Raw genomic sequence first — 22,893 nt, forward strand, 5'->3', positions numbered from 1 at the left:
TAAATATTCCATCACCTCAGATAGGAGAGTAATAGGGAAACAAACTTCAAATTTGTTAGTGGGGCTGAAATTACCTTGGGAATCCAGTTTGCTCTAACTAATCGTGGAGGAGAAGGCTACTCTGAATAAAGTCTGGACCATTGAAAAAGCTGCATTATTACATTTAAGACACAAAGAGTTCACTCATTAATTTGCCAGAGAGCAGACCTGCTTTTACATAATTAATGTGCAAATAAATATTTTGATGCGGTGTATTTTATAACAGAATTAGAGATGTCTTGTGAAATACTGCTTTTATGACTCATTTGGTTAGCTAATTCTTTCTTCAGAAATTGGTAAAATTGGGGCTAGTTAAGGACTAGGTTCCACAGAAGACCAAAAAAGAAAAAAGGAAAAAATTACTAAGATTTCATGTATTTGGAGCCCAATATATAGTCCATGCTATTTAGTATTCACTAGAATTAAAGAAAAACTGGCTACTAAATGCTACCATGTGACAAGTTTCTGACAATAAAACAGTTAAATGCGTTATGTGCCTCTTACCAATATGAGCTCTGTCAGATATGATAAGCCTTTTTTCCCAGCCTTCCAGACCTAGAGAGGAGAAAAAAGATACAGCATATTAAACACTTTGTATAATATCTCATTTCTTTAGAAATACAATGTTTAAAAGTGTTTTTCACAGAAGTCATCACTTACACATCTTGTCTTCCATATAGGAAACATGTTAAATACGAATTTTCTCACCTGTCATTCATTATATCTACACTCATTCACTTATTCTGTCTTTTCAAATATTTTATTCTAAACAGCTCCAAATGTAAGCCAACCAAATCCACATAAAATACTTCAAAGAATCCAAAAGCAAATGGGAGGAAAAGGTCATTATTGTTAGAGGCAGGGGAGGGGTAATTAGCTGCAGAGCAGGAGGAGAATTTCAAGAAATGGGTTAATTTGGGGACCAGCACCCTTTCCCAAAAGACAATTATAAATAGGTGGGATTAAATGAAATAATAAAATGTTCTAATTCCTCCAAAGCACTATCAACCACCGACCTTACTACAACGACTTATAACATAATATACACATCTCCCCGTTTAGCTGTGAATGCCTGAGAGCAGGGACCATGAATGTTCAGAGCATGGGGCCTATCATCCCATAACTGTTCAAAGAACTACTGCTGAATGAATAAATGGATCCAAATGGATATGTTTCTTTAAAGACAGTGCCTTAGTGAGCTACATGCATTCTAAGAATAAGCTGTGAGGCTCTAAACATTTTCAAAGCTAGTATCTAGATAGTAAAACTTCACTGTTAATTTTGATAATATCCAAAGATGTGTCTCGAAAAGAATTCCTTATCAAGAGGAAGTGCTAAAAGAGAAACGGGAATCTCAAGCCTCCCCCTCTATTGCTGTTTCTGACATGTGAGTACGTTTTCTAAAGTTAGCTTCAGGCCTATTATAAAGAAAATATTACAAAGAGAGTAAAGCAGATTCAGCTGGTAAGACAGGCCAAAAGGAAAAAGAAAGGAGGGCAAAATTTTTAAAAGGGGATTTAGGAGAACAGAGGGCAACCTGGGAACCAGCTGACCAAATTCAAAAGTAGCCAACACCGAAGTAAAAAATGCAGAGGACAGCAGAGATGGTAGGAGGGCAGGCAGGATTCCGTGCGGGCAGAGTTATTGCTACGAACACTTGAGGTTGGGTTGTTGCTTTTGAACCTGAACAATGAACTTTCACAACATAATGAGTCTGAGTATTTTAAATAGGAGCCAAGCTAAAGGGAAACAATGCTTTTCCTCAACTGCGTATTATTTGCATGATCAAATTCCCCATGAAACCCTAGCAAGGCAGCCAAAGTGAATGTAAACAGCCTTCCAAAGACCCAAAAGAGATTACTAGGAAGGGCAGGAAATGAAGCCTCAAAACACACTTTTTTTTGAGGAGTCGGAAGTCAATACCTGTCCTAGAAGAAGCATTTCCTTCATTTGGAAGGAGGGAGGTAAACACCCCCTTTTATCCCTGGGCTCCATAACCAACACAAACAAGACTGACTGACCCGGTGTGCAAAGGGGACCTCACTGGTTTCCTGACTCAGGAAGTTAATGTTTGGTTTGGGAGATGGGGACACAGACTTGAGCACAAATGACAAAAAGAACTCGGGAATCTCTGAGTCTCACCTCCGGTGGAGAGTAACCCCAGCAGCCTACAGACACTCTGCGGATGACCCAGGTGTGAAAAGTCCGGGCTTACACAATGACCGTATTATGTGTGTCTTTTGTTGGAAATACTGATTAAAATGAATACAATTTAACTGAAAAAGCTGCCCCACAGCTTTAACCAGCAATTTTAAAGTACAAGACCAAATGTTAACTTTGTCGGACATGAGATCCCAGTGCAATTTCCAAAAAACAAACTAGTCCCTAGGCAAAGTGCTCATTCTCTCCATACCTTTTCCCTTTTGGACATTTTTCTCTGCTTCCTCAAATAATCCGGGAAGATGAATTACCACACCATTTCCTAAAGAAAAGCAAACAAATCCCAACCTTAAATATCTATACTTATAATACAGACATTTACGATAACCCTCCCCTAGAATGAATAGTGTAAAAATGAAGACTTTGACAAATGGGACATCTGATCAAGGGAGTTACCACAGAAATGATTCCAGTTTTAAACAGTAGTGTAATGTAAATACATAATACATAGAATATAAAACACTAATATTACATTCAGTATAATTTGAAATTTCTTTAAAACAAAGTAAAACTGATCTTTTGAAAGAACCAAGTTGCGTCGTTCTAGGCAAATGGAACAAAGTTACAGCAGACACTAAATCAAGGCCTTTCAAATTAGGGAATCATATCCTATTACTGATGAAAAAGTTAATTTAGTGGGTTAAAAGTGATTAACATTTTTAAAGATTAAAAACTAGACGACTGCAGATTGCATCATGTTATAAGGGTTCAGAATCGATCCACAAAACACCCCTTTTATTGCTCACTGAGCATCAGTGTTTGGAAAGCTAACCTGATGATCTAGTTTATAAAATTAAGATTGCCAATGACAGTTAAACACAAATTACTCCAAAAAGAATTAGCGTTAAAAGACAGAGTTGTAAAATAGCCAGTAAGGTATATTCCAGAAGGTACCAAGGTGAAGACTAACAAGGGATCAATGAATCATTTGAGTAGTGAGAGATGAACTCAGCTCAGATAATGAAAAATGAACACAATTATCAACTGAGGGAAGGGGGGAACACAAGTGGTTCGGTTCATACACTTACCAATGAATGCAGTAACATTTGGGTTAATTATTCCACTGGGCAAAAGATGAAAATCATATTCCACGGAATCTACAACAACTGTATGGCCGGCATTATTTCCTCCCTGAAAGTACAAGACAGGAAAATTGAACCTGACCATAAATATGACGAGTAACATATCTCCAAAGCGAATTAGTCATTTCTTCCTAAAATATCAATATAACTTAAGAAAACCCAAGTATGTATCTCCCACAAATACATATTCTTCAGAGGCTTCACGTTATTTTGGCTACCCTCTCTTCTTTCCCCATCACAGTACCCTGGAGTGGTTTCTTTTCTGACAGGAACTACGAAACTGGGGAATTCAGGTTTCTGGAATTCAGGTTTCTGGAATTCTGTATGACAGACATACACCCTCTTAAAAGAAAAAAATGTGAAAAAAGTACAGGGAACAATATTTTGTTCTTGGCACTCTCTAGGACATGGATAATATTTTATCTAAACGTAGAAAAGTCCCTAAATTAGGGGCACCTGGGTGGCTCAGTGGATTGGGCCTCTGCCTTCGGCTCAGGTCATGATCTCAGGGTTCTGGATGGAGCCCTGCATGGGGCTCTGTGCTTGGAGGGGAGCCTGCTTCCCCCTCTTTCTCTGCCTGCCTCTCTGCCTACTTGTGATCTCTGTCAAATAAATAAATAAAATCTAAAAAAAGAAAAGAAAAATCCCTAAATTAGAAAAGACGAATCTAACCAGTTACCCTAAGTCGATGTAAACATTTACGTAATTCCCATTGTACTCAGAGTATCAAGCAGCTCTGTGACCTGAAATTTGTATTTATCAGCTGGGAAATTTCCCAAGGAACTTTCTCAAATATTAGCTACCCCGAGACTCTAATTTTTTTAATTTATGAGTCAATCCTGTGAGTCTGTTTGGTACCAATCCCTGAATCCACTCATTTCTGGATAAAATAATATACTGGGTCAAGGTATCCCTAAGCGGAGAAACATACTATAAACCCACAGTGAAACTTCCTGAAGCTCAGCCCTAAAATGGTCAAGAAGAAGCAAGATATGAAGTTGGGTTCTAAAAATCAGGTGCACAGCAGATGGATCAAGTGACCAGATAATTTTTCTATTTTTAAGTTTAAAAAACACAGAAGAAAAACCAACCGATTATATGCCTAAACTTCTACACTTTGACAGTCACAAAAAGTTTAAAGCAAACAAACTAGGAATATATTTGCAACAAATAAAAACCTTAACATCCTGGCTGGACTTTAAAAAAATTCCAATCGAAATTACGTCCCTTGAGAATGTTTGGTTTAACTTTATCCCATGGCTATTTTTGACAAGATGAATGTTATTTATTTTTTACCAAATCATCACCAACCAGGAATTCCCACCCCCCTCCAAAAAAGCCAGAAAACAGGTCCTGCAAAGGAAAAAAAAATCATCTAAAAAGTAAATGCCTATTTAGACTGTGTTTCGCACAGATACAAGGCAAAGAATTCCTCACTTAGAGACTAGTGTATGACGTGTGAAGAAGACCGCAGTGGGGACCTGAAGTCTGGAAAACAATGGGGGGATGGCAAGCAATACCTCCTTGCCCGACACACCAACAGGATCAGTGACTATTTCCTTCCTATTTATTTTTTAATACGAAATATCTGCATATAATACAGAAGGCACAGACGGGACACACAGTGACGTCTGCCGCATGCTCCTTCCTCACCCACCCTACCCGGCTCCAGGCCAGCCAGCTGCCACCAGTTTTTGGTGTCCTTCCCGAGGGAATTCTGCATAAGCGAACAGGTATTTGCATGTTGTTTTATTCCACACATACAAGTGGCAGCAAACTACAAACTCCTGGGCAGCTTGTTTTTATTAAGCAGATCTGGGCACACATTCCTCACCCTGCAGCCAAAGCATCTCCTCCTTTTTAACAGCGACACTGTCCTGCTACTCATAAGCGACACTGTCCTGCTACTCATAAGGACACGGAATTTATTTACCTGGTCCCACCAAAGAGGCAGCCCAGTTGTTTGCAACCTTTTGTCGTTATAAACAATGTCACAGTACACTTCCTGGTGCACACTTTATTATTACTTCACACATGTGCAAGCTTATCACCAATTCTGATAGACTCCCAAGATAAAAATAACTCAGGACAATTCTTACTTGTTTTGTTGTTGTTGTTGTTGTTGGTTTTTAAGATTTTATTTATCTCACAGAGACAGAGATCACAAATAGGCAGAGAGGCAGGCAGAGAGAGGAAGGAAAGCAGGCTCCCTGCTGAGACCCTGCGATCATGACCTGAGCTGAAGGCAGAGGCTTTAACCCACGGAGCCCCCCACGCGCCCCCTTGGTTTTCAAAGAGTATCTTTTACTCTATCCCTCCTACCAATATTGGCCTTTTTATCAGGACTTTTTATGATTTAGGAAACCTCCCACAAACTTCAGGAAAAATCTTTTCAGAATATGAAGCTCATTAAAATTTCTTGAGATCCTATGAAGATGCTAAATTCTAAATTGTTGTAAATCACTAAATCTCATAAATTTTTACTAAATTGCTAAAGCATTAGTAATTTTCCACAAAAAAAACCCAGTCAAGATTATTTCAGCAAAATCATTTTATTGTTTTATTTTTTGTTATTTTATTTTTTGTTATTTTATTGTTTCCATCATTTGCTTAAGATAAAAAAAAAAAAAAAAACCACACCATAACTTTTGAGAAGACCTTTGAAGTAAGTCTCCCTAATTTACACAAAATTATTTTTATAGAGATACCAACATATATCTTTTGCTGAAACTATTATTAACTCAGTGGTGCCCAATTATGATCTTATTGTGTAACAAAACCCTACTTTGATAACATTTTACCGAGATAGGCAGCACTGGTGGCAGTAACCATAATAAAGACATGTTTCTTTCTGTGACGCAGGTGGTTGTGAACTGAGTCATTGTGACAGATGATGTTAGGGGGATAAACTGCCTTAATCTGTAAATTCTTCCAAGTTTACAGGTGGTGGTTTGGGCTAGAAAAGTTCACTGCAAAAGGCTTGAATCACTTTACTGAACTGCTGAGCTCACTCCAACATTAACCCACCCCTTCAATAACCAATGTCCTATAAGGCTTACTATCTGATTAAAATCTCATTTAAATTCTATTTTGTTGAGCAAGAAAATATGGTTAAATATACCCAGAATAACGCTAGATGATCCTATTAAGGAGCTAGGGAAGAAAAATGTAAGTGTGCTTCTTAATATAGCTGGTCATTAGTGCCCTAAGGGGAAATGAGGGTATGACAGCTTCTAATCTTAAAACACACAACCTGTAGAAAAAAGATTCTCAAGGTGAAAAAAAAAAAAAAAAGATTCTCAAGGTGAACAGAGAAGGAGCTACTAAGGAGATTCTTACAAGGCAATCTATACATGAATTAAGTTTCGGATACAGCCATGTTTTACAAAATGCAAAGGACGAAGCTTCAAATTTGAAGTGTCTATTTAGATACTAACATAAAATATTTATATTCTATACGTGGAATATACAAAATTCACCTTGGGAGCTCAGGCATTTGTCTCCGAACATAGATTATACTGGTCCAAGGAGAGGTCACATGCGTTAGCAAACAGCAAAACAAGGTTTCGACAGGAACACCGTTGCCAACCACCACCTCACCCACCCACCCAAGCCTTCCAGCGAATTACAAGGGCAGAGTCTGAACCACGGGTTCCACATTCGTGATCACCCTGCCTCTCCCATGAGCAACTCTATGAGCGGGTGCCAGAGTAAGCAGCAAGAACGCATATATTTAATCAGGATTAATAATTCTTGTAAGTAGCACTGGGGAGGCCAGATAACTATATAAATGTTAAGACAAAATAATTTCTTGCCTACTTTTAAGAGGAACATACCATTTGCTTTTCAATGCAAAATTTCTGCAAGACAAACTTGATAAATTATCCCTAATTTATATAGTACTAATCATGTGTTCAGGTTATCAGTTAATATAACTACCTCGTTCTGTTTTGCTAAATACCCATAACTCATGATCCCAGTCACTCATGTAGCATTTAACACTTAATTATCAAAGCTGTATGTTTTATATTATGTAACTAAAAACACAGAATATTGTGGACTAGCAATTAATGTTGTTTTCCAGATCAATCAGATCAAAAGAGAAAGGTTTTTAACTATTTAAAATTTTTAATATTTTTATTTGAAATATAACTTCTCAAACCCCAAGAAACAAAAGACCAGCATGAACCCAAAGTGACCATATTACATGGCAACTTTCTTTAAAGAAAAACACAAGTTTATAATATCTTACTGATGACCAAATACCAAGAATAAATACAAATTCATTGTATTAAAGAATAAATATACAAAAAAAAAATCCCAATCACATCTCACGAATCACAAAACATTCCCTAATTTGGTATTTATTTTACTCATTTTCTTTGACTATTACTGTTAAATCAGGATTAAATGTAAAAAAAAATTATTAAATAAGCTTTTTAATGACCAAGAAAAAAATGTCCCCATTGACAAATTAGAAGATGATGATGGGGTGAAAAAAGAAAAAAAAAAAAAAAGAAGAAACTAAAATTCTATGTTCTCAAAGCTTAAAAAAAAAAAAAGTCAAAGTTTCTGGTGTATACTTTTTCATTTTCTTAAACCACTACTGAGATAGTTCATTTTCATTGTTTTATAGTTAAAATAATAAAAACCTATTTAAATTCCAAACATTCCTCCCTCAAGAAAAACCCTAGGTCAAACAGTTAAGACTATTAGCAGACAATTCACAAATAATAACCCAAAACTAATATCTCCTCCTTCCGTATTTTCCTATCTGAAATTAACTCTAGTTCAGCCATACCTTTTGTGTGTTCAGTCCCATTTCTTTCCCTTCCTCCCTCCTAAACCCCTTATTTTGCAAATCATAGTAATCATTCCCTCTGGCCACAGTAATTGATCCAGACCTGGAAACTTGATCTAACCTAAGCCAGAGACAAGCTCCTCCCCTCTAGGAATTTGATTTTGAGAGCAAGGAAGGCAGTTAGTTTAGGGACACCCTGCATTGAGCGGCGGGGGCGGGGAGGCTGCCAGTTCTGGCTGCTGAGATCCCAGGAGCTGCCTTTACCTAAGGCCGCTCTGAGGACTGACCACCCAACTCCTGCCTCAAACAAATCCCCATTTTGCTTAAGATGGTCTCTCTCCATTGCCTGCAAATAAAAGAATCCAAATGATTCACAACACAAACTAACTGCGACATAATATGTATACAGCTGGCTCTCTAAAGTTCACGTCTTGGCCTGGTGATAAACTGAATATAAAAAATTATTAACTTCCAAATCTTAATAGTTATGTAGTTCAGAACAAAACTCTCAAACAGTACAGGGATGATATAATGGTATTTAGTTATTTTGTAACTGTTCTCAGCTATGTACTTAGCAATTTGGTTTTAAGCTTAAGAAAGGTCGTTTTCTTTCCATGCCTTGAGGAACCTCTGGTTCTGAGGGAACCAGAAGCTGTCAAGCTGAACTCTAGAATTAAAGTTTGGATCAGGAAATGCTGATATGTGCAAGTTTCTAATTGAGAAGCTCCAAGGTCCAGGGGAGATTAAAAAAAAAAGAAGAAGAAGAAAGAAAGAAACAAAAGAAAGAAAGAAAAGTTTGGAAGGGAATGAATTGACATTGGTCTGCAAAAGTAACTACTTAGAAAAAACCCAACAACAAAAAAAGTGACTCATGCTTGTTAACTCAAGTTTGCTATTAGGTCTTCCTTTACTGCAAACTATGCTGTCTGCCCCACCCCAATTTCCTGCTGTGATCCAGGAGTTCAAGACCCGTCCACAGCCTCCTGCAGGGTTACAAACTCCGACAATGGCATCTCTGCCAGCAAAGGTAGAGGCCCAAGAGTCCAGGGCTAACAATCTCATGCACACGGCCGGGAGGCATTTCTCAGGCCACTCAGGCCTCTAAAATGGTCTATGTGTCTTCTCTTTGTCCTTTCTGCTCTGAATACATGAACACTCTATTATAATGACGGAGCTCTAAGTGAACATCTGTCAAGAACAGTGAGTGCTCTGGATTACGGCAGAGAGCCGCAATGCCTCGGACCCCACGCCTCAGAACTATTCCAGCCACCAAAACAAGGGTCCCCAATTCTGGCCTAGAATCTTCAAGCATCTTACAAACCTAACAATCTTTTGAGACAATGCTTATTACCTGTGCTGGTTTCTTGGTAAAGAGCTGTGTCTGTTTTTCTAGGTGAAACATTTCACTATTCACCAAAACTAAAACACTTGTTAATCCACAGCAATAAAGTAATCATAAACAAGGATGTCTGTTCTTCTTCTTCTTTTTTTTTTTTTTTTAAGATTTTATTTATTCATCTGAGAGAGCCAGAGAGAGACAGAACAAGCAGCAGGGAGTGGAGAGGGGGGCCTGCAGCAGGCCAGGGAGTCGGAGGACCCTCATGACTGAGCCAAAGGCAGATTCTCAACCGACTGAGCCACCCGAGTGCCCCAAGGTTGACTATACTTTATGAAAAGTTGTGTAACCGCAATTAGCTTGTGATTTCAAAGTAGCACAGGTTAAGTTACCACCAGTAAGCTGAACAATTAATCTATTCAACAGTAACCAGATACACTAGATAGGAAGAGAAAACATATACAGGGTATCTGAATTTCTTTTTTGCAAAGACATCCAAGCATACTTCTCAGTTATCTTTTAAGGCTTTAAGATACCCACTTTACATTATTACAGTTAACTTCCAGTTTCATACACAGATAAATACACATGACGAAAAGCTTTGTGGACGTTTTTAGGTCCAAATCAAGAAGCTTTTAGACTCTAGGTACCTAAATCTAATATACACACTTACTAAACCAGGGTCCCAGAAGGGAAGATCATACATGCAACCAAAAAATGCATAAACCAAAGATGTGTGATGCAGCTCTTTGTAAATGCGTGATTAAAAACTCACCTAATCATTATATTTATAAAAACATTTTCTTAAAAACACACTGAAATTAAACAGCAGATTTCAAGTAAAAAAAAAATTCTCATAAATAAAATGTTTCCTTTAAAAAGGTTTTTAAAAGCTTAATACCAAAAAAACCCATTTTTAAAAGACAAAATCCCATTTTTAAAAGAATTCTATTATACTGAATTAAATATAATTAAAAGTTCAATGCAAAGAACCAACCCATATTGGAGCCAAAGTAGCCCTGGGAACGGTCTACTATTTACTCTTCTCAGTTGCTGTTTGCCAGGCAAACTAAATACCTCAAAGTCCCTTTTTCCACTGGTAAAATATTCTAAATAGTTACCAAGCTTCACTTATTGGTATGTAGCTCATCGACAGGGATCTTTAGTGTCAAAATATAACAGTTTGCCAAAAGATAATAGAGTTAAATTTGTATCCAGTTATAGTAAACTATTACCTATTTTTCAATTTACCATTTCACCCTAGATTTGTTCTGGGCAACAGTCTGTTCTAAAGATAACTTAAACTTAAAATTACCCAACTAACTGATCAGTCCCACCAAAATTAAAGGAAAAAAAAATTGACCAGATACCACTGAGATGATGTCATTATTTAAAAATTTATGCCTCAAAAGTAGAGAAAATATATTTTTTAAAGAATTATATATCACCTATACTTTTATATACTACTGTACCATTACATGCAAATGAGAGGATTTATAGATCATGTATATCAATAGAATAGGCTTAAATAGTGAACAACTTGGGACATCCTCATTCAACTTTCAGATCTACTGCCCTCAGCAGACAAAAACTATTTACTAGAATTACACGGCATTCGACTATGCTAAGGAAATACACACAGATACAAATATCAGTTATCTATTTTCAGGCAGATACAAGAGATAAGACTTTAGTATAATCTACTAAAGCCTTTGAACATAATGGCACAATATAGTAAGTATTACTTAAAATACTAAGTAACAAGTATTAATTCAATAAATGCTGGGGATTCCACCTTAAAATCATGCCATCACTCAGTTAACTTGTCCAAGGAGATGTTAAAATAATCTACAGGAAAGGGTTAAGCTTCTGGTTTCAAAAAAATTTCTAGAGGTGATCCAGTCACCTAATAAGTATTTGTGGAGTATTTACTTCCTCTCTGCCTCACAGAGCACTTGATGCTATGGAAAAAGACAACAACAAAGAATTAAGTCCTCTTTTTGAGAAAACTTCTAGCAGGGAAAACACAGAAATCCAAGAAAGCAAGATTTAACCAACTATACCACACATTGGTATACAATTCTGTACTTGGGAAATACTATGAACCCAAACAAACAAAAACAACTCATAGTCAGGGGCACAGAAAACAGCAATTATTTTAAACCTGGAAGAATGACTTACCTTAAACCCTAATTCTCTACCATCTTCCAAATTACAGGAAGTGATCTGGGAGGTAATTTTAGCTGTAGAAAGTCAAGGCATTACATAACACTTTAGTTATCCCTTTTAAGTTATCTCTCAGTTTTTCTGATTATTCCAAGGAGAAAGTCTCAGTTTGCTGCTGTTAAGTCTTTTACACTTTTCTTTCTTTCTTTTTGGACTTAGCTGGTTTGAGAGCCTTCTGTGAATGCCAGCATCTAACCACAAGTTAACGTTTTTTTCATTGTATTTACTACACAGCAAGCTTTTTATATATATAACAAGTGACAGAATAGACTTTCCCTTTATAATTAATTTCAGCTAATATTTTCTCTTTATATTACTTTAAAACCTTGTGGGGGGAGGGGGGACACCAAGAAATGAAATACTGTTCTGGCTATTCCCAATCACAGGCAACTTCCAAGACTACCATGTTTGCTTTCCAGGTGAACACTAAGTAAGCCCTCGCTTAAGAAGCAGTAGAAAGTGCAACAGTTAAAATCTCTGTAGTTTCTACTCAACAAAATAAAATAAACTATAACAGTTTACTTTGGAGGATCTGGCGGGGAGGGGGAGACAGCAAGAGGCCTCCTAACAAACCTACTTTTAAGCTGCCAGAAAGGGGCTTTCCTCTGCCCATACCTTAACTCTTTGAAAAACCTGTACCAGTATCCTTCTCCACCCGACCTTGGCAATACTTGCTTATGTAGCAGTCATCCAGTAGACTGTAAGCTACTTGTGGGCACAATCCCTGCATTTTAAACTTCTTAATTCTGGGGCCAAGCAGTTCCGTAAGACTATCACCTGTAGATCCTCATTATGTGATTGCTGGATAAATGAACTAGGCCTAGAGTCCTACACTTCTTTGTCTTGAAAGACATCAGTTTAAAATTAAGATGTTTCTAGTGATTGTCCTTTGATGCAAGTTCTATACACATATTTATGGGTCTAGAGAATTTACCAAATTATAAATAACTGCATAAAAATCCTGAATTTGAAATATAGACCTTAAGTGCACCGATGATGAAAATGCCACTATCTTTGCATCTACTCTTTCCAAAAGGCATTTGATATATTAAAATATCCATTTAAGTACAATGTCAGTTTTTCTTTTAAAAACTTTATTTTGGAAAAAATTTCTTATGATTCTGTTGTTAAACTATGGATACATTATACGTATACCACCGCTCAAGAAACAATGTGTATAAAATTTGAGTTTGGGGCATAAATATGACCAAAAACACATATTAAACTCCAACAAAGTAACTCTTTTCAGTAATACACAAAATTTAAATGATCAAACAAGGCAATTCAAGCTTAAAATATCTTCTCAAATGTTGACTTACCCCAGAGTTCTACACACACTAAGAATTTCAACATTCAGTAGTTTTCAGTTTTATAAGCCAGGAGAACTTCATTAAGAAGTCAGCTTACTAGAGCTGGCCAATTAATATAAAGTGAATCAAAGTGAATCATAAGAGATAGCTTCAATCTATTCATTCTGTGTCTACTTTCACTAACAAAACTAGTAAGAATCCTTCTAATGATGAGTTCTTAAAGGGCACCAGCATATGAAGATTTTAGAATTATATAAAATTTGCAGGAAGTTGAAGTTTACAGGAGAGGAAAGTCTGCCTAACAGGTTTGCTCTAACGTTCCTCCTCTATCTTGAGTTAACAGTTTAAAGCCAAACTTGGCTCCTTCTCAATGACTTCTCTCTAGGCTTCCCAAGGGCATCAGATGAGATTGGTCCATGACCTTCTTCAAGAGGACATGCATGATAACATTGTAACATCTTCTCCAATCTACAAACTAATTCCACTATTTTTCAAAGAAACATTACAATTGAGAATCTTTTAGAATAAATGCTACTGACCGTTACATTTCCCAAACCTTCTTACAATCCATAATGTAATTCAGACTAAGTATTAATATTTCCAGAAAAGGAAGAGCTCCGGAACGACATGGAAGGGGACAAACAGGCCCAGTCTCTCTCCCTTTTTATCCAACAAGAGTTAGGTATTCTCCTACTTCTTTCCCTACAGCATGGCCAGATCTGATTTTAAGACAAAAGCGGGGTGAAAATTGACTTGCAGAGCAATTCCTTAGGCAATGTTGGGCAGGACTTCAATGGAAACAAGCTTAGAAGTAAGATATGAAGTCATGTAAGTATGTCTCCAGAGAGGTGGAGGGATAGAGATCCAAAGGTGGGGAGAGGTGGTGGGGTGGTAATACTAGGAGGCAACACCTATTTCAGCTAAGAAATGGGCAGGGAGTTTCTGCATGCCAAAAAAAAAAAAAAAAAAGACAAATCAGAATCTCTGTATTTAGCTTTTTCTGTGAGTGTGATTACCTTTGTTCCTGCGTGCTCAGAATGATAATCAGTTTCAGGTGAATAGCCTTCAATCCAGCGGGCCTACTAACTTGTTAGAACATATACAGCATGGCATCCTCATTGTGCCATGTTCATGAAGAAACCCTGTCGCGAGGTAAACAGCAGCTCGTTTCAGACATATTACAATTTGTTTTGAAAGTGGTTATTGCTCAACTAGTTCGAATTTTGAAATTGGTAATAGTTATCTAAGAGCCTTTACAAAAGCGTAGCCTAGAGGCTGCTTCAAAAGCAAGCGACAAATAGGAAGAAAGCTTACACTGAAAACCACGTGTCTCCCGGTAGGAAGTACATTACCAATCCATTTCCCGAAAGTTCACTTTCCATGTGAGCGTAACAATGTAAATATTTCTAAACACCAGATCTGACATCCACGTATTTACTTGCCTCACTCGCAAAAGAGCTGGGATTCTCTCCTCTGGGACCGACGAGTAAAAATCATCTACCCTTAATATCAATACGCGGAATACGGAGTCGAAAACCCGGGCCATTAACCGTCCAAAAGGCGGGGATGGGTTCTCATGTCAACAAAGTGGACCGGAGGCGGCAAAGGTCTGAACACCGGGGGCCTGCAGGTGGGGGATGGCGAGAGGCTTTTCGGGCGCGTCGGAACAATCCAGTCCCACTTGGTCTCGGTGGGTGGGTGGGCGATTGGGGGGAGGAGGGGGCTCGCGGCCGCGAGGGGTCTCCGCCCGGAGTCGGGAGCAGGCCTCTGGCGGCAGCTCCTCCAACTCAGACCGTATCCCACCCCCACCCCGGCCCCAAGCTCGGGGCTGGGCACTGGCCCCCAGACGGAAAACTGCTACTCCCCGGGCATCGCGCATCTCTCGGGGACTCCGGGTCCACCCTGGTTTCCTCCAGCGCCACCGCAACCCTCAGCCCAGGACCTCAGGTCAGGGGTCTCTGACCTCCCGCCATTTCTCCACGTCGCCGCAGCTCCGAGCGGGAGAGAACCTCAAGGTGACACCTTCTTTGGGACGATGGAGCCAGGTTCCGCGCCCGCGCCCTCGGGCCCGGCTGCCCGTCACAGCCCGGTCGCCTCACCTGGCAGCGGCACACGATGTCGGCGTCCTGCGCCAGCAGATCCACCACCTTCCCTTTGCCTTCGTCGCCCCACTGCGCGCCCAGCACCACCGTCACCCGGTTCCCCCCGGGCCGCGCCCCGGGGCGGCCACAGTCGCCGTTGGGCAGGGAGGATGCCGCCGGGTTGGTCTCGGCGAACGCCATGGCTCCAGTGACGCGAGGAGAGCCCGAAAGAGGCGCGGGCGACGACGAGTGCGCGAACTGAACCGCTCTGCGGCCGCCAGCCACATGCGGAGGAAGAAGGAGCCAGAGGCCGGCCCCGCCCCCGCCCCCGCCCCCGCCGGGCCACCACCCTCCAGCCAGGCCCCGCCCCGCTCTCCGCCACAGCCCACTCAAGGGGCGACCATGACTGCCCCGCGCAGGCCGGCAGCCGCAGCACCGCCCGCAGGAAGAGGCCCCGGTGGCGGCAACCGCCGCCACCCGGGACCGAGGCCACGCCCCTTCCGCAGCCCGGCGCGCCACCCCAGAGCGAGCCCCGCGAGCGGAAGGGGGCCGGGGCGGGGCCTCCAGCGCGCGTCGCCTCGACGCCCCGCCTACCTGCCCTTCTCCCGCTTTTCAAACCGGAGAGGCGCGGAGGTGCGCGCTCGAGCGTCGCACTACAACTCCCGGCATGCAACGCCCTGGGCCGAGGCGACGTTTTCTGGTGCCATGCTGGTTGTCGTCTCCAGCTCACCCTCTCTGAAGGCGTTTTCAAATTATTTTTTGACGACTTGTTTTTATTAAGGGTAGGGGTACTGTGTGCCAAGCACAAAGGGTGGTTCCAAACTACAAATGGGATGGAGTGGAAACGTACAGATTTAGAACTGGGAACGAAAGGTCTACAAGTAAGAACAGAGGGGGCACGGGGGTCGAAAAGGGTGTATTCCAAAGTGGAGCAATAGAGGACCCTGGAACCGAAAATCTGAACTGAAAACTATTACACATTAGTAATAGAGGCTCAGAGGGGGAGGAAGGCAACAGTGATGTATCGTTTGTGCCAAATCCTGGGATGCACTTCGCGCTTTTCAATCCCACAACCATGTAAGTAGTACTACCTTACCCTTATTTTACGGGACTTAAAAGTGGGAATATCCGAGTCACATTAAATCCAGTGTCTACTGCATATACATCATATGCACACAGTCACGCTCTCTAACGAACCTCGCGCGTACTGTAGTATGACACCGGTTTTACTCCATGCTTCGTTGTCGGTGACCATGGAGGACCCACTACAAACTACGCAGGTCCTGGGCCCTGAGGACGTAAAGAGGAGCAAAGATAGAGTTGCAGCACTCAAGGACTCCGATTGTTCGGCCCACCCACAAATAAACAGATAAATTATAACAGTATGTGACGGGTTTGGTATTTGTTTATTTTGGCTTCACCACAAGATTACAGACCCCTTCCTAAACCAGAGAGCGGTCCTATTTCTTTGTACCCAAGTGCGCCAGGTGGGTTGGACCTCAGGGAGGCGCTCAGTAAGCAAGCACCCGTTACTGCTCGCGTCCGGTGAACTTAACCATTTACGGAAACCTCACCTGGAAAAGCACGAACCGGACTACGTTGTTTGTTATCGCAGTACTGATACACGGTCACAACGAAAATTTTGGGCTAAGATACCGCAACTTAAAAGCTTCACCCTCGTTCAGCCAGGGATTTTCCGAAGTGGTTTTGCTGTCTCATTCCAAAACAGCACGGTTTCTGCCTTTCCTCAAGACGGGTTTATATTTTCGACTCTGACCGACTGCGACGTTCCTGGGAAGCCAGGTAGCGGCGCGCGCTGGCACGCATGCGCACACGCAGTCGCCTTCGCGGGCGGGGACAGCCCGCCCCGCCCCGTCCCGGGGCGCGCGGACCCCCAGCGCCTCCTCCGCGGGTCCGGCGGCGCCCCCCGAGAGCGCGCGCGAGGCCGGGGCGGACGCGGCCGGGGCGGTTGGGCGGAGGCTGTCCGGGCGCCATGTCAGCCCAGGGAGTGGCGGTGCTGCTGCCGTGGCTGAGCTGCTGCGGCTGGGCCGTGTGGAGGTAGACAGACGCCAGGGGCGCCCCGCAGCACCGGGCGGGGGTCGCCCCTGGGGCCCCGCCCCCGCCCCCGGGGACCACCACCCGGAGCCCCGGCTCCCGGCGCCCCTCCCGAGAGTTTCGGCGGGGTGAGGGCGGAGAATGAAGAGCAGTGTTAGGGCTCTGCTCCTCCAGGGTCTGGGTAACTCCGTGGGACCACTGAGCCCCCAGACTCCTTTTCTGCCGCGGCAACCCTGTGTTGCCGGAGAGGAGCAAATGAGAGCCCCAAAGTCGCCCCTGGGGACTTCTCAAGGCTAACTAGGTAGTTGACGGTCTCCGTGAGGCGGGTGTAGGGGTGGTTGGTGAAAAGTGCTTTATCCAGCGTAAGCACTGTGCGGATGGAAGGGTTGTGATTCCCGCAGAAGGACGGAGAGTTGAGTCAGACCTGATTTAGGGAGGGAAAGCTTTCCAAGTTCCGAGAAATCCTCAGTGCAAGTGTGATTTTTGTTCAGTGTTCAGTAACTGCTGGACTGGGAAGTGTATCAAAATATTTTAAGATTTTCAACGGGTTAATATACAGATAATTAACCCGAAAAATAATATTGTGAACATTCCATTCAATGGAGGTCCTGCTATGACTAACTAGTACTCTCTAACATTATGATGTAAAAATTCCGACAATCCATTAAACTATAACAGCGATTTCAGAGGGCAGGGATCCAGGGCGCCTCATTGGACGATGGAGGAGGCATGGAAGAGAGTCCGAGTAGCCTTCGAAAGGGTCAGTGAAGTGGTGAGAAAAAGGAAAAAGACAGCATTCTCACAGAACTTTGTAAGCTTCTGTTTTCTCCTCTATAAAGTGAAGAAAATAAAACCTGTCTCATGGGATTCTTGTGAGGCTCGAATGCGAAAATACATTGAACTCCCATCACGTGCCTGGCAAACATTGGATATGGATAAGGGATATTAAGGATGGCCTGTAAATTCGGGACTTCAAAAACTTTATACTGTACACCAGAGGTCACCAAACTTCCTGTAAGGGCCAGGTAGTAAATACTTCAGGCTTTTCAGCTGATAACAATCTGTGTGTTAACCACCCAACTCTGCCATGTGCACCACAACAGTAGTAAACCAATGGATGTGGCCCGTGGGTCAATGAAAATTTATTTACAAAAAAGGTGGAATTTGACCTTGGCTTGCCAACCCCGGGTCTAGCTTCGTAACTGAAGAGAATGCTAAATTTCTTTCCCTTCCCTAAATTTTCAATGAGAGTTTAAAGATTTATTTATTTATTTATTTGACAGACAGAGATCGCAAGTAGGCAGAGAGGCAGGCAGAGAGAGGAGGAAGCAGGCTCCCTGCTGAGCAGAGAGCCTGATGTGGGACTCGATCCCAGGACCCTGAGATCATGACCTGAGCCGAAGGCAGCGGCTTAACCCACTGAGCCACCCAGGTGCTCCTCAATGAGAGTTTAATGAAGACAAAGATATTATTGTTTGTTATGGTAGTCACAGGCTCCTTGAATTTTTATATCTTAATAAGGTGTTCTTTTAAAGGACAAAATTTCATGTAATGGTTTTTTATTGTTAGCTTTTTGGGGGGAGAGGATGGAGAATTCAAGGTAGATGTCTTTAAATAATTCTTTCTTCCCAACGTCTAAGAGACATTTACCTAAATTTTCTCCTAAGAATATTGTTTTAACATTTGTTATCCCAATGGAGTTGCCTTTCTTCAATGATCTAAGATAGGACTGTGATTAGTTCTTTCTCCTTATGAATCCAGATCCATTTTCCAGCTCTATTTATTGAACATCACCTCTGTCCTATACAAAATTTCCCTACCTACTTATGTCTACTTCTGGGCTTACTATAGAATCCCTCTTATTTGGAGAAGAAATTATGTTTAATGTTTGTATTTGCCCTTTTTCCTCCACAGGTATTCCACTAACAGCCCAAACTATCTCATTTTTAGTACCAGAAGTACTGTAAGTGTATATATATTTTTCAAACTATAGTTTATTTATATTTATATCTATATAATTTATATTTATTTTTATATAATATAATTTATATTATTTATATAATTATAAATATATTTATAAGAATAAATATATTATTTATTAGATATTTATTTATACTATTATTTTCTGCCTTAAAGCAGTATTTTATACTCAGTTGTATAGCACAGTTATACATTTTTATTTCATTTCCTTTGTCTCATTTATCATCCTAATATAAACCCCCTTGCCAATAAATGTCCTTAAATATATATGTAGCAGATATAAGTGGTACGGTTTTGAGTTTTTTGTGATGTAATATTGACAGATAGGGTGGCCATACACTATATTGTGTAAACTGTTGAAAATGAAAGATAGTGCTATTAATATTTACGCTGGGACAACAGATATGGATCACAACTGCCTTGACAAACTGGGATGAATGGTCACTGAAGCCGTAGATTTCATTCTCTATATTACTTTTTTTTTCAATACTTTGTTTACTTAATTTCTTCGTAATGCTGCCTACCACACACTAGTATGTATGTGATTTATTTTATTTGTACAGCGCTCCCCACCCCCCAGTGATGGACACATGGCTTTCTATCTCCACAAACAACACTGTGATGAATGCCCTTTTACATGTTCTTTTATGGGTCTGCGCAATAATTTTTCAACTATAGTTGCTGGGACATAGGGAGAGCGAACACCTGATTAACTAAATTCTCCATGATTGTTCTTGAATGGCAGTTGGAGTTAATACTTTCACCTAGTGCACATCTTCACCAAAGTTTGATATTACTGAATTTTCTTTTCTTTTTTTTTAAACCAATTTTGTTACTATGTATAATCGTTTATTGCTGTTGTTATTTTCAACTCTCTGGTGACGTGTGGTTTTGAGCATCTCTTCCCATATTTATGCAGTCTTCTCTGGAAGGTCATACCTTTTGTCCATTTTCTATTTAATTTTGTGCCCTTTTCTTGTTAATTTATGGAGTGCTGTATCCCTTCCACCCTCTATATTAATTAAATGTTGGTTTTAAATGTTTCATTTTCTTCTCTCTCATCTACTCATCTAACTATTAATGTTGTCTGTAGATATTTTATTTTTTAAGAGAAAGTTCAATTTTCCTGAGCCAAACCAGCCCCCCTACATACACATATACCCACACACATGCTTTTTGACCTCATACTTTCTACTTTTTTAGAATCTTATGAAAAATCTTTTCCTGCCCAGAGTTATGAAGATATTTATCCTGTCTATTCATTTATATGTGTTATATCTTGACCTTTCAAATATAGGTTATAAATCCATCTGGAATCCACTTATATATAATCTAGAGTATGCATTCATATTATTTTCTTCACATAATGAACCACCACCTATTAAACAACTTAGTGTTTTCTATTATTTTTCTGGCATTATCTTTTTTTCCATATATAGTTGTATCAATTTCTGAGCTCTCTTCTTTCCTATGGGTAGAGTTGACTGATCCTCTCTTGTTTCATGTAGCTGCATTGCTACCTACTCTTCCTTTGAATTAACAAATCATACTATATGCATCATTTTACTCTAGATAAGCAATTAGATTATTTCTGTTTTTAGTCTTTTTAGTCTGCTTTGATTAGTGGAGTACTAGACATGGTAGCCTACTATCAACATTTTTATGCCCATCTTCTGCTTTATGTATATATATATACGTTTCTGCTAGGAGTGGGATTGGTTAGTCGTATTATGGGTATTATGCACGTGTTCAGCTGTAGTCAATAGTGCCAAAAGATTTTATAAAATAATTGTATCAGTTTACACTTACATTCTATGTTTATATATATCATTATATTTACACTATTCAGAATCAGGCAGAGGAATCTATATAAAACTATGTTTTCTTTTACAGTGTCATTTGTTTTTAAATTCATTGCTATCCATTTCTTATTAAAGCTGTACTTACCAGTTAAATTGTTGTTATTTGTAGTTAGTTTATTTAATATCATTTATTTATGTATTTCATCTTTGTTTCTTGAACAGCTTTATTGTATAATTGACCATTTTATTAGTCATTTTAAAAATCTCCTTTTTTCTAAGTAATCTCTACACCTAACATGGGGCTCAAATGCACAACCCTGAGATCAAGAGTCGCATGCTCCATCAACTGAGCCAGCCAGGCACCCCCTAAAAGTCTTTTTTGATCTCTGCTGTCCCTTTATCATTTTTCCGGAGGTGACAGAAATGTGTCATGTATAATTGATAATTAGTAAACAAAACAATGGAGTTATGTCATTACAGAAATGAAAATTGGGAGCGAGAGTCTGATTTTCAACAAAGGAAGTAGACAAAATGTAAGCGAGTAGATGGTAAAACCGTGGCTTTGCAGGTTGCTTACAGGTGATATTCAAAGAAAGAAAGAAAATATTGAATGTACAGAAGATACTTTAGGGATTAAATAGTTCACAAATCTTAATGGAAAGCATTTTAAAATAAGTTTTTCTACCTATTTGCTTTTCCTGGAGCTTTGGCATGAGGCCCAGGATTCGGATTTGACACACCATCCAGGAACCTATGAAGGTGCTCTCAGGTAACATAAACTGGTGGAGGCCATCTCTGTACTTTCCCTCTGCCTCACTACAGCTTGCCAGTATCTCCCAGAAAGGAACTTATGCATTTGTCTAGAGCCTGGTGCTGCCCACGGGATACCTCCAGAATGCCTGGCTCTGGTGACCATTGCTTACACTTGTAGTCTCGTGGACTGTATTTATTTGTTTACTTTAAAAGCTGCTGCTTGAGTGTTTAGCTTCCAGCCACCATGAATCTAGGTGCTGGCTGAGATCCTCCCTTTGGAACAATGACTGGACTTGGCACATCCTCGTATACTGGGAGTTATTAAAAACAAAATAGACTGCTTGGAAAATCACAAAGTTTTGAAAGAGCAAAGAGCTAGGGCAAGGTTAAATGATAAGACTCATCTTTTACACAAGACCACTCCTCCAAGACTAAGAGATGTGGTTATTTTATTTAATGTGTAACAATGTACACAAGAGAGTCAAGGAAATAGGAGAAACAGAGGAGTATGTTCCAAACAAGAGACTTAGATAAAAGCTCAAACAAAAACCTCAGTGAAATGGAGATAAATAATTTACCTAAAAAAGAGTTCAAAGTAAGGGTCATAAAGATGCTCACAGAACTCAGGAGAAGAATGGATGAATATGGTAAGAGCTTCAACCAAGAGATACAAAATATAAGAAGATACCAAATGGAAGTCACAGAACTGAAGGACACAGTAACTGAACTGAAAAGTACACAGGGTTCAATGTCAGACTAGGCCAGGAAAGGATCTGTGAACGTGAAGACAGAGCAGTGGAATTCACCTAAACAGAGCAGTAAAAAGAAAAAAGAATGCAGAAAAAACTAAACATATTTTAAGGCATTTATAGAAGAACATCAAATGGACTAACATTTACATTATAGGGTCCCAAAAGGAGAAGAGTGAAAGGAGCAGAAAAATTTGTAAGAAATACTGAAAACTTCTCTAACCTGGGAAAGGAAACAGACATCTAGATCCAGGAAGCCCAGAGAGTTCCAAATAAGAAGAACCCAAATTATTTAAATTATAATTTAAATGTCAAAAGTTAAGCACAGGGATGCCTGGGTGGCTCAGTTGGTTGAGTGCCTGCCTTCAGCTGAGGTCATGATCCCAGGGTCCTGGGATCGAGTCCCACATGGGCTCCTTGCTCAGCAGGGAGCATGCTTCTCCCTCTGCCTCTGCCTGC

The 22,893-nt window shown here is 40.3% G+C and overlaps 2 protein-coding genes across 3 annotated transcripts in view; one reads left to right on the top strand and one right to left on the bottom strand.

Moving 5' to 3' along the window:
- The window catches only part of ADSS2 (adenylosuccinate synthase 2), a 34,953-nt gene extending 19,387 nt beyond the window's left edge, over positions 1-15,566 (bottom strand). Inside the window, exons 1-4 of one of the 2 annotated variants that reach the window (XM_059145382.1) lie at positions 15,114-15,566; positions 3,288-3,390; positions 2,453-2,521; positions 544-594 (exon numbers count right to left, since the gene is read on the bottom strand). In XM_059145382.1, the coding sequence (XP_059001365.1) occupies positions 544-594; positions 2,453-2,521; positions 3,288-3,390; positions 15,114-15,296 (406 nt within the window). In that variant the 5' untranslated portion in view covers positions 15,297-15,566. Of the gene's footprint in view, positions 1-543; positions 595-2,452; positions 2,522-3,287; positions 3,391-8,142; positions 8,179-15,113 lie in introns of those variants that run through there. The other variant, XM_059145381.1, reaches the window with a different exon arrangement.
- A 312-nt stretch (positions 15,567-15,878) lies between these two features.
- The window catches only part of CATSPERE (catsper channel auxiliary subunit epsilon), a 145,878-nt gene continuing 138,863 nt past the window's right edge, over positions 15,879-22,893 (top strand). The window contains exons 1-2 of the mRNA XM_059145383.1: positions 15,879-17,153; positions 19,065-19,113. Of these exons, the coding sequence (XP_059001366.1) occupies positions 16,921-17,153; positions 19,065-19,113 (282 nt within the window). The 5' untranslated portion in view covers positions 15,879-16,920. The remainder of the gene's footprint in view (positions 17,154-19,064; positions 19,114-22,893) is intronic.

Source organism: Mustela lutreola, chromosome 14 (assembly GCF_030435805.1).
Source record: "Mustela lutreola isolate mMusLut2 chromosome 14, mMusLut2.pri, whole genome shotgun sequence".
In the NCBI taxonomy this organism is placed as follows: domain Eukaryota; kingdom Metazoa; phylum Chordata; class Mammalia; order Carnivora; family Mustelidae; genus Mustela; species Mustela lutreola.